Below are 12,636 nucleotides of genomic sequence, written 5' to 3' on the forward strand. Positions count from 1 at the left end.
CCGAACCACCTATTATCAGTTTTTAGAGATATGGCTACAAATTGAGATTCATCTTCTAAGATTTTTCAGATATTAGGCATTGTTCCAAATGCCACCTCACTCTTATTAGTATATTGTAAATAAGTTGAACTAAATTAAGATTGAAGCAAGGTTCAAAGTATCGATACTTATTGTTTCAAGACCCCTCCGATACGTCCCTACAGTGGGTGTATCAGGGTCTGGCCGATTTAGGGTGTGGAGGAGGCTTAAACTGACTCCCCTGAACTAGTTGCAAAAAAAAAATAAAAAATAAAAATAAAAAAAAGTACCAAAAACTGTATCGATTCATGGGCGTATCGAGGGTATTTTGAATCTGGATTGAAGAATCAAAATCTCAATTCTTCTTCAAAACCACCACTTTTGAAACCACCAACTCAGAACATGGATGATGATTATGCAAACTGCTGGATTATGATGCCAAGGGGGATGTAGACATCTAAAGATTTAACACCTATTTTTCTGTTGAAAAATTTATAATTACCTAACCCAAGCTAACCCACCAAAATGGTATTTATATTTCAAGAACTAGAGCTTCACTCTTTCTTACATTGTTATAATAGCTAAAACTCTCCATTTTTCCATGGTTCCAAAGTCAACTTGTTTTAGTTGTATAAATTTCTTTTAATATTATATATATAGTGTATTAAGTAATTTAGCAACAACATGCAATATTAATTCTATTCAAATAAAATAAATAAGTCAATGAAACATTCTAGTAATTTATAAACTATTAGAACTTTGATGGGGATTCCTATTTTCAATAAATTATTAATAGTTGTTAAGCTTAGAGTTATTATTAAAAAAAGAATAAAAAAGAAACTGAGAGCGCCCATCTTAATGCATCCACTGCCCAGGCCAACCGCATAAAAAATAAAAAATGCCCAATAACTAGTTAAATTGGCTGCTTAAAAAAACTATTAGTGTTAATAGAAAGCAAATTACCTCAGTGCTTACCTCAGTTTGTAATAGTTAACGCATTTTTTGTAAATGATTTCATATACAAACGGGCCCTTAAATGGACCCTCCTCAACCTTGACTCTTGGGCCAGTGAAAAGAGGTGAAACCAGGGAATAGCTTGTTCCGCGCGCCACGTGTCTTCTCCATACAAACTTCATTGCTGGAACCTCCTCGTCCTTACGCTGTTGTTTTGGGTATCCGAAGAGGTTTTGTCTTTTGTGGCTGCGATATATTAATGGTATTTTCGTAATTCCGTCCTCTCTGATGGGTTCAGATTTCTCTCTCCCTTTATTTGACCAATTGATCGTTCGAGGATGAATTGACCTCTGCTTCAGATTTCGATGGTTGGACAAGTTTATCCTCTTCGAACATGACCCCATATAAATCGGCGCAAATGTGAGGGTCGGATTCGGACATTTTGGGACCCCCGACGGACTTAACTAGAAATAAGAAAAGAGTATATTCTCAACACCATGAAGACCGTACGATCAAGATCTGACGGTCAAGAAAGGTCATGCTTCGTGTTCTTATAAATACCCTTCGAATCTCCTCTTCTCCGTTTCTCCCTCAATCTTCAATGCTTTTGTGACCCCTGGAGCTTTGAGTTGCGCCAGTAATGGCGTCCCTCGCGCTTACGTCTTCCTGCAACTTGGGATTTCGCTCCCTTCCGAGCTGCAGATCTCGCTCTGCGAAGTCTCCATCGCTAAATCTCAAATCCACGACCAGATCCGATCTTCTCTCTAATCAAAATCGAGCTTCTTCGCGTTCAAATTCGTTGAATAAACGTTTCCTCGGTGCCTTACCATCGAGTTTCTCTCTGAATCTTTCCAATTGTGCTTGCTCGCTCTCGAACCGGAAATTCACTGTTCGAGCTTCAGCTGCTTCTGCTGCTCCGGTAGCGCCTTCTTCTCAGCCATGGCAAGGTGCGGCTTTGAAGCCATTAGTGGCTTCAATTGCGACAGGAGTTATACTGTGGTTTCTTCCTGTTCCATCCGGTGTGACGAAAAATGCTTGGCAATTGCTTGCTATCTTCCTTGCTACTATAGTGGGAATTATCACGCAACCCCTGCCTCTTGGCGCGGTTGCTTTGATGGGATTGGGAGCTTCTGTTCTCACTAAAACACTAACCTTCGCCGCTGCATTCTCCGCCTTCGGTGATCCGATCCCATGGCTTATTGCTCTTGCTTTCTTCTTTGCTCGAGGATTTATAAAGACTGGACTTGGTAATCGTATTGCTTACCAATTTGTGTCTCTGTTTGGTAGCTCGTCTTTAGGCTTAGGTTACAGCTTGGTATTCAGCGAGGCGCTCCTTGCACCCGCTATTCCCTCTGTGTCTGCTAGAGCGGGTGGAATTTTTCTCCCATTGGTTAAATCCCTTTGTGTCGCTTGCGGTAGTAATGCTGGCGATGGGACTGAAAAGAAGTTGGGGGCGTGGTTGATGCTTACTTGCTTCCAGACCTCAGTGATTTCGTCTTCAATGTTTCTCACTGCCATGGCGGCAAATCCATTGAGTGCAAATCTAACCTATAATACGATAAAGCAGACTATTGGGTGGACTGATTGGGCCAAGGCTGCAATTGTGCCTGGTTTGATTTCATTACTTGTTGTCCCGTTACTTCTGTATATAATTTATCCGCCAACGGTGAAGACCAGCCCAGATGCACCGAAGCTAGCAAGGGAGAAATTAGAGAAGATGGGACAGATGACCAAAAATGAGATTATAATGGCAGCCACCCTAGTTTTGACGGTATAGTACTTTCACATACTTCTAATTCCATGTTCTTTACTTCATTATGAATGCTGAAGTGCCGATTTCTTTATGTTCACGATTAACGTTCTTCTTCATTGACCTGGTATTGCCAGAGAGGTTTTATTAAATCAGGCAGCTGTGCAATTGATTCTATGATTCTTTAACTTGGACCCAATGTTATAAATCTTATCAAATTAAGGGGGTTTCTTGTGGAATGTAATTGATAATTTTACTTGTTAGTATTTTCAAATGTAGATGTCTGCTTATGCCTTGGCATGAGGCTCAAGAGGGTCTTTCGGTTCAGCATAAGAGGCTCAAGCCTCCAAGCATACGTCCAATGAATATTAACTAAAATGTGAATCTTAACTTTGTAATTCCTTTTTCTTTCTCTTGACTTCTATTTACAATTGTAGGTTAATCTTTCATATAACATTTGTTTTTCTCTTTTTGGCAAATTCTGTTCTCACATGTTTTGTTTAATGGGTTAACACAAGATTGCACCTAATGTGTTTCTTAGGTCCAACATCTTGCCTTAGCTCTAAGCCTTTCAAAGCACTTTTTTGTTAGTAAAGAAAGAAGTTCCACTAAAAGGGAAAGGAGATTACAATTCCAGTGAAGAGACTATAATCAAAACATTCATCGACCCAAAGCAACATAACCCAAAAACAAAAAACAGCCACCCATTTCCCAATTTGGACTCTTATAGCCAACAATCTGACTGAAGACCCCATTTGTTTATATCTTGGAATTCTAGATGACAAAGAACCCATTCTGCCACCATTGAGCAATTATGTGCCACCTTTCAAAGCATTGAGTGATGCTCTAGCTTAGAATCTTCAAAGTTGCATATCCACACACACACAAACAAACAAGCAAAAAAAAAACTTGGAATTAGAGTTAGAAAGGTATTAATTGTTTATGCCTCAGGAGTTTGTTACACAAACATGGCAAGGACAAGGTACTGTACACAGAATTTACACTAAATACTGAAGTGTTTGACATGGGCAAGGACCCATTTGGAATGTAATATAGGAAGATGCAGCATAAGCAGGTAAAGCCATAAAGGCCTAAATCTTGGGTTTCAATGAGACCTTGTGCACTGTTTGACCCATTATTCAGTGCAATGGTACAATGTACATTTGAGTTGTTATACTTGTGCAAATGATTATCTGTTTTTTGAGTGTTTTATGGAAAGTTTGCTTGGCACCTAGTTTAGTTCCTCTGTCTGTATTTTATTTCTACCCTTGAATCTCATTGTTTCTGAAGGATCCACCAGACCCACAGTCTCAACACCATTGTAGCATTATGATAAAGCTCAGTTAGTGCATGCATGCACAAAGCTTTAATTGGTAGCAGATGTTAATAACTCCCTGCTGATATGAGTTTCCTTATCTAGGTGGGGCTCTGGATATTTGGAAGCAAGTTGAATGTAGATGCTGTAACTGCTGCTATTCTTGGGTTGTCTGTCCTCCTCATAACTGGGGTTGTGACATGGAAGGAATGCTTAGCGGAAGCAGTTGCCTGGGACACCCTGACATGGTTTGCTGCACTTATTGCAATGGCAGGCTATCTCAACAAATATGGTCTCATAACCTGGTTTAGCCAGACAGTTGTCAAGGTAATTTTTTCTTTTCCATTCTAATAGGAATTAGCTATTTGCATGATCTTTATCCTCTTGCCTTTCTAGTTGGCTGTTTTGATTGATAAATATGGAGCAACATACAATTAGGTCAGTGTTGTCTGAGCCAGCCTGTTCAGGACAGTCTTGACATGTTTACATTACCAACTAACCATAAAAAAACCGGGTCTGGGACAGACTGGGCTTGGCAATTTTATATAGAAGCTATTATATGTATACTTTTATCATCAAAACCTATTATGTGTATAGGGATTTGTTAGTGTGAGTAATATGGAGAGGAAAATGGTAGAGGCACAAGATCTACTCAGCTAAAACGTACATATGTACATGTAGTGTGTTTTTCCCCACAAATATTTGTTCTAGATGGCAGGTTAACCGGGTTGATCCATTATTGAAAGCTAGCTGGCTGGTCTTGGTTTTGTGATACTGCCTCAAGGTATAAGTGCCTGTTTGGGAGGGCTGAGGCACAACCACTTCTGGCTTTTCAAGGTGAGCCCTACACATCTATAAGTTATGTTTGGTGAAAAATCCAGAGAGCCTAAAGTGGCTGTCCATCAGTCATTGTAAGGGCTATCAGCATCAGCCTCTTGCAATAGATTATCCAGAGCCTTCAAAGCAGCTGAACCACCTTAGTGGAGCCTTTAGCTCAGCCCTCCCAAATGGGCCCTAAGTGTTGAAGCTAGCTCAATATTAGAGTCTTAGACCTCAATGCCTTGAAACTAGGCTCAACATTAGTCAAAGTTGACTTCTTTGCTATTATTTTTGGAAAGGGAATCTATATTTTCTATTATCATTTGATATAAGTTGATGATTTGACTGCATTGCTTTCAACATAAATATATAAGAAGGTAATATCTTTCGAGGCACAATTTTTCTTTTTATTAAGTGTAATGGTCAAATAATTTGTCTTTTCTTTATTTATGGTTGTCTTCTTATCTTTTTTTTTTCTTATTTTATATAGGTTTTCTACTTTTCTTGTTATAATTAATTTTTCTTCTTTCTTTTTTCTAAAGAATGAGGGCTCATGAGCCTTAAAACTCATGCATCCAGGGGTCAAGGTGCTTTCCTTATGCATTTGCTTTTTGAGATGCTTTTTAGAGCTGTGGTAGGCTTACTTAAGTCAAAGAATCACACCAATGTTGAAATGGTTAAAAACCTCAGCCTCTTTTACCATTTGTTTATTCTTTTTTTTTCCCATGAATTCAAATGTAATTCAATAAAAAGACTCTTGCTCTTTTGTAAGTATCCATTACACCATGTGGCATGTGCCCATCATGGTGTCTTTTGTGAGAAATAAATCTATCATTTGGTTGGAAACTTGAAAAATAAATTGTTTGTTTGATTTGTTTCTTGGGGAAGTGTTATAGAATAGTGGACTATATGGTGTCAAATAAATGCATCTCTCCTGGAAGAGGTTCAGGATATGTTGGTTTTAGTTTCGACCATATATTGGTCCAACCGATGCAGTCCAATATGAGTCCATTACAGATGGACCAGGTCCAATCCAATCCAATAAATACTTTGGATCATTAAGTCTGTAATGGTCCAGTTCAATATGTCTTCTTGGACTGTCCAATCAGATGTGATTCAGACAAATAAAAAATAGTAGAATAATTTAGATTATAGTAAAAGAAATAGAGAAGAAATAAGAATGGAGAAGAAAGGAGAAAGGAGGAGGAATTCGATAATCTCCTCTTTCCCCCACTCTAATATTTTTATTAATCTTACTTAAGTTACATAATTTACAAATCTGCCCTTAAGTGGACGTCCAACTCATCAACATACTTAGTAAACATAAACAAGAATTAAAGGCCCATAAAGAAAAAGGCCTATTAAGAACAACTAACAAGAAAGAACTAAAAAATAAGACACTAATGGGCTAGGACCCATTCGGCCCAGTCTCTCTACAATCCCCCTCAAGTTAAGCATAGATATCAATCATGCCCAGCTTGCTTATAAAGTGAACCGGCTTTCCTTTAGGAACACCTTTTGTCAAACATCAACCAACTGTTCTTCAGAAGCAAACTAGTAACCAAAACCGAATCGAACCGGTAGTACCGGTTTTTGGAAAACCGGTAACCTAAACCGAACCAAAACCTATCGGTTAACTAGTTGACCAGTTTGGTTCGTTGGTTTTTCAGTTTTTTAATTTTTACAATATATATTATAAAAATACAGATAAATATATAATAAAAAATTATAAAATATATAAAATATTATATTTTAAATAATAAATAATATATCATATCTTATAAATATATATATAATGCAAATTTATTAATTTATAATATATAAAAAATACAAAACATATATAAAATATATATAATACAGTGTTTTAAAGTGCAAGGCACAAGGGCCAATTTGTGCTTGAGGCGCGCACCTTTTTAAGAAAGGAACAAAATTATAAAAAAGAATAAAAAAAGTCAGAAAATTCAAAAAAAAATGCAAAAAATTCAAAAAATATTAAACATAATGTTAATAAAAAATATAAACTTAAATTTTAAAATAAATGATTTAAAAAACCTATTATCTAAAATTAAAATACATAAACATAACATGTAAAGTGTATTCAAATGAAAAGGAATCTTTATTATGGAAAAAGAATAGATTGTTCATTGTAATTAGATTTTGGAAAAGGAATCTCTATTCTGACACGTGCATTTAATAAGTATTATGGCATTTTTTTAGTATAGATTGTTTATTTTATTTATTTTTTATAGTAAAATAAAAGCTTTGTTAAAATTAAATAAAAGGAGAATGCAATAGGAAGGTAATAAATCACCTGAGAGAAAGAAACATCATAAAAACCCCTTCACCCCCCCCCCCCCCCCCCCCGAATAATAATCTACTTCCAAGCTCAAAAGCTTACTCAACCACCTCCAAAGCTTCATCAGTAATGTTTTTATATCACTAGAAGTGCTCTCCATTCTTTTTTTATTCTCTCAAGCTAGAAAGACCTTCCTGGTGAACTCCTCCCCACCCAAGAAGAACAAACCCAACATCTTGCCAACTTGGACCTCCCTGTCAACCGATTTTTCCATACCAAACCTTTCCTCCACCATGTTAGCATTGACAGACATTGTTGAAGCATCTTCTCCTATCTTCATTGTACCTTCTTCAACTTCAATGCCACCCCCATTGTCCTTGGCCACCTGACTCCACCACTTCATTCTCAGGGGCAGAACTAGGCTTTATTGTTGGGGGGAGGGACTAGTAAACATGGATAGGGGGGTCAAAATTTAAGTTGGATTTAAAGGAGTGCTGTGGGGATTTTCCAGCATGGGTGGGGGCATGTCTCCCCTCAACCACCCCTGGCTCTGCCCCTGTTCGTTCTCTTTGATATCACACATAGCTGACTTACTAGACAAACTGCAACTCAACATCTGCCATTCCACCAAGTTCTCCTCCCCAAATCCCAACTTAGGCTTATCCACTGCTTTCCACATTCAACTCCCATGTCGCCAGAAACCACCAGCTTAACCTTAAATCAACCTCCATGTTCTTCTCAATTTCCTACTCCAACACCCATTCTGCATCATCCCTGCTGTGGAACATGAACAAGAATAGGCCCCTGATAAGCTTTCTAACTCTCAAAATCCTTTCCTTCCCCCATTCAAAAGACGCCCAAGACTCCACCTTCTCAGCCTCCAGATCACAACCAACAAACCTTCCAACCAGACTTGCATTCAACACTTTCAACCTCTGCACCAGATTTCCTTCCTCAAGATACAAGCCTTGGACCCCTTGTTGTCGCTTCTTTGTGGACTCCATTATCAATGGCGTCATGGACTTAATCTAAACGTTTTTTCTGTGTGAATCTTCATCATTGACTTTCTTCTACATCCTGGGAGCTGATGCTATTGGTGGATGGAGGTAGCAGAGAAAGGGGATCCCAGATCAGAGATCTGAGGAAAGCAGAGGCAGGAAGAACTCTTGTCTATGTGAAATTTGAAGCACCTTATTTTATTTATAAACGACTAAGTAATTAGTTTTCTTAAATTTTAAGTAGTATTATAACTAATTTATAATGTTTTTTCTTTTCTTTTTCAGCTTTGGTGCTTCTTATATAAGGCTTTCACCTCACCAATTTGAGGCACAATGCGGTGGGGCGTAAGCCTTTCAGAAACAGAGGCTATAGCCTCTTAGTAGAGGGGCAAGGCACCTGAGGCCAGGCGCTTTGGCTTCACCTCGCCTTGAGGCGTGCACCTCAATGCCTTGCCTCAGCGCCTTTTAAAACTATGGCCCCAATCCAACTTGCTTGAACCTTGGTTTTGATGCAATTAACCATGTAGTCTAGAGGTGGTCAGTTGGCATCTCTCCCTTTGAGGAGGCAGAGGTTCAGACCTGCAGAAAGGCAGGCTCTTCACGTTGTGTATGCCAGTGGACCTTGTATGCATCTATGCTAATCTAACCCCACTAACTCACCAAACGGGTCTAGTGTACAGCATGTTGCCCACATGGAGCCAAAACTACATTACCGGACCAAAAATAAAATAAAATAAAATAAAGAGTTCAACTATGGTGCATTCACAAATATTGGCTGCACATTAAATCCTGATCTCAACCAATCACATTGAAGTCTGCTTATTTTTCATTGGTTCACACTCATAATGTACTTTTTTTATAGCTTATTCAGCGTAGTTTCACATCTAACAATGTGTACTTGCTATCACATTCAACCAATCACGTCTTTTGCTCCACCATGCAGCAAAAGGCACCATTGGTTTTGCTTAAAATAAAAGGAATTGCAGTGGTGACTCAATATGCTGTCTGTATCAATCTCAGTTAACAAAAATCATCAATCAAATGTTTTGAACAAGTGTCTGTGTGATGTAACATTTGTTTTTGAATGACAAAATGGAATATATTTTTGTTTTTTTATTTGTACTTATTTCATTAAACAGAAACTAAACCATTTGCTTTCTGACAGTTTGTAGGAGGACTTGGACTATCATGGCAACTTTCGTTTGGCATTCTGGTTCTTCTATACTTCTACTCACACTACTTCTTTGCTAGTGGTGCTGCCCACATTGGGGCTATGTTCACAGCCTTCTTATCTGTGGCAAGCGCCTTGGGCACACCACCATTCTTTGCGGCCATGGTGCTCTCATTCCTATCCAACCTCATGGGTGGCCTCACTCACTATGGAATTGGCTCTGCCCCAGTGTTCTATGGTGCCAACTATGTGCCACTGGCCGCATGGTGGGGCTATGGCTTCCTCATCTCCATTGTTAACATAATCATCTGGCTCGGTGTTGGAGGCATCTGGTGGAAGGCCATTGGCTTGTGGTGAAGAGGCTGATATAGGATTTTCTGCATCTAAGTGCAGTGGTTTAGTGGTTTTTGTTCTCTCAGGTACAATTGTCCCTCCCATTGCTTGCAAATCAAGGCCATTTATTTGAGTTTTTTTTTTTTTTTTATCTTCTAGAATTATTTTTTGGTGACATTGATTGGGGAGACCTCATAAAAGATGTGGTGGTATACATAAAGAGGTCTAAACAATACACGGGCTACTTGTACGTGAATTTTTGACATAGGCAGGAGGAATGCCTGCCACTCGCGAGGATGAGATAGTGATTACATGGATGTTTAATCAACTTTTCACCCCCCTTCTTCCTGGAATGTGAAAGTTCTTATTGTGTTTATTAGAACGTCACCACCATAAGCATGGAACAAAATATCTGGCTTGCTGCAGAGAACATTCACTAATTTTATGAGAGGAGATGCTATACTGCTAGCAAGTAGACATACTGGTTACAAGGACAGCAATCGAGGTTGCTTTGGTTAACGAGGCTCTAAAATGTCTACATGCCTCGGGCCCTTTCTTAACATAAAAGTAAAGCAATGTATTTTGTTTTAGGGGTGTCAACGTATTTGAAAATCCAATTTTGAATTCAAGATTCAATATAATCAAGCCGAATTTAGATAATTCAAATATCTAACCGGTTGAATTTGGATATTCTATTCATACCAAATAGTTAACCGGATTTGAATTCGAATATGACCTGATCCAATTTAACAAATGTCCAAATTCGATCAATTATTTAATTCCTATATATAATATATAAAATTTTTAAATGTGCTATATAATTTATATATTTATTAATTACCTAAAATAATTAATTAGTTGAATTCAAATCGAATCGAATATTCGAATATTTAATCGGATTTGAATTTGGATATTGCCTTATATGATTTGAATTTGATCTGTTTATACCCCTATTTTGTACTGTGGGCATTTCGTGACAGGTGTTTATTAAAACGTTGTTATGTCATCGCAAAATCAACATTTTTTCATCATATTCATTTGTATGCATTGATATTCACAAAAATGATATTTCTTATTTTAATGCTTTTCCGAGTGATTGAGTGTTTATTCACTTCCGTTGATGTGGTGGCTAATGACACATAGTTGTCCATAAATGGTTTATCAAAATTTTTCTTCGGTTTTAAAAACAAATCAATTACAAACGAAAGCTATACCAAACACAGAAATGGGGATTGGTACCATCGGGTCCAACTTGGGTAAGTTGGGTTGGGTTTAAGACCAATCCAAGATCCTGCTCAAGCTTAAATCTAGAAACTGATTGGACTTGTCCATATAAAACAGATGATCCCAGTACTTTTTTAACTTCTTTTTCTTATTCATTGTATGTTCAGATTTCATGTTCCCATCTCCCTCGTCTTCCAAATACTTGACGTATCTCCTATTTCAATTTTCACTATTAACATGGAATTTGTTATTAATATAACACTGCATGCTAGAATTATGGCTAAAAGCCCATCTTAGTTTGAAGTTGAATCAACTTGCTAGGCAAAATGGAACCACAAAGCCAGCACATAAAAGCGTACAGGAGACTCACCCTGTGTTTCAGCCTCCAACTAAGGGATTTGTCATGGTCTGTTCGCCAATTTGATCTGCAAAAAAGTATACCAACATGGAATGATTCAAAAATATTGCTATACTCACTAATCAATGGGCTTTTCTAATTCTTGCTTTTTCATCAGTCGGTAAAAGTGAATGTTTTTTCATCGTATTAATGGCTGCGGTTGTTAATATGTCATCTCTGTTCGATGTTGGATACATTTTATTTTTTTTTTATTTTATTTTTTATCAGGAAGTTATGATGTGCAATTGCTGGATCATCACGACTACTGGCTATTTGAGGCCTCTGCAATTTTTCTCCCTTTCTATGAAGACCCATCATCATTCAAATGGCCATCTGTTTCCAAAGAAAAGCCCTGAACTATTCTCAAATCTGCATAAATGGCATGGTTTAAACGATTTGTTGCTTAAGTTCACGCCATTGCTCACAGAATTTCAGATTGTTTCTGGTCTGTGTTCCATGAAGTATGAATTTCTCTTCCCTGGAACAGAACATGGAAAAAGCAATAAAAATCAGGAGCATTGCTTGGTTCAACAATAAAATTTCAGGCTGATAAAACCTGAGAATGCAGGTTGGGGTCTTGAGAGCAATCACCAAAAGTGTCAAAAATTAGACTCTTATCCGAGATAACTGAGACCCCTCCAATTGTCGGCAGTGACCAATTAACTCCATCCTAGCCTCTGCTAACCATGCATACATCCATCTGATGAGCAGAAAGCAGATAGGTAGCTATCTGCTGTCTCTGACCCGCCACCTTCTCTGGGTTGATAAGATTGAGGACAACATTACCCAGGTCCTCAAAAGATGTCAAAATCAGCTTTTGTTTTCGTTGTGGTTAAAAAAAGAAAACAGAAATAAAGATAGAGCATAAAGATCATATATAATGGACTCTCATCTAGACATGATAAAATGGAACCTACACAGGTTTCCATTTGTCCTGATAAGGATAGACCATAAAGATCAATAGATTATGATAAATAATTCTTTATTTCTTTCTAATTCACCACATCAAAAGATTAAAAAAAAAAAAGAAAAATCATCTTTCCTCCACCCACCTGTAGCATCATTTCAATATTCTATAGCCCTTATTTTCTTTGCACTAATCATATTCAAGACACTGAATCGACTAATGATGAAAATGTTAATACATCATAGCTACAGACCCACAGTAAGAGCATAACTGACCAAATAGCAAAAATATCTTCATCTTCAAGTTCTTATTAGTTCTTTATTCGTAAGTTGAGAGAAACAAAACAAATGCTTCAATTCCTTTCTAAAAACTATCTCATCATACGTTGATCACAATATTCAATTTCAAATCATCTTTTGAAGATTCTTTCTTCTTTACAACCATAATAGATTCG

General features: G+C 37.5%; 1 protein-coding gene across 1 annotated transcript; it reads left to right on the forward strand.

Moving 5' to 3' along the window:
- The first annotated feature begins 1,407 nt into the window (after positions 1–1,407).
- On the forward strand, positions 1,408–10,030 carry DIT1 (dicarboxylate transporter 1). Its single transcript, XM_088956085.1, has 3 exons — positions 1,408–2,743; positions 4,143–4,364; positions 9,316–10,030. The coding sequence occupies exons 1-3, from the start codon at positions 1,613–1,615 to the stop codon at positions 9,676–9,678; spliced, it is 1,716 nt and encodes a 571-aa protein (XP_088812211.1). The 5' UTR covers positions 1,408–1,612; the 3' UTR covers positions 9,679–10,030.
- Positions 10,031–12,636: the final 2,606 nt, after the last annotated feature.

This window comes from Nelumbo lutea, chromosome 7 (assembly GCF_056320005.1).
Source record: "Nelumbo lutea isolate HS-2025 chromosome 7, American lotus-T2T, whole genome shotgun sequence".
NCBI lineage: Eukaryota > Viridiplantae > Streptophyta > Magnoliopsida > Proteales > Nelumbonaceae > Nelumbo > Nelumbo lutea.

Bases quoted from the DNA above. Each gene is read 5' to 3' on its own strand.
- DIT1 (XM_088956085.1), top strand. From the start codon at position 1,613: ATGGCGTCCCTCGCGCTTACGTCTTCCTGCAACTTGGGATTTCGCTCC. The intron at 2,744-4,142 runs GTATAGTACTTT...TTCCTTATCTAG, and splicing joins CAGCCACCCTAGTTTTGACG to GTGGGGCTCTGGATATTTGG. The intron at 4,365-9,315 runs GTAATTTTTTCT...GCTTTCTGACAG, and splicing joins TTAGCCAGACAGTTGTCAAG to TTTGTAGGAGGACTTGGACT.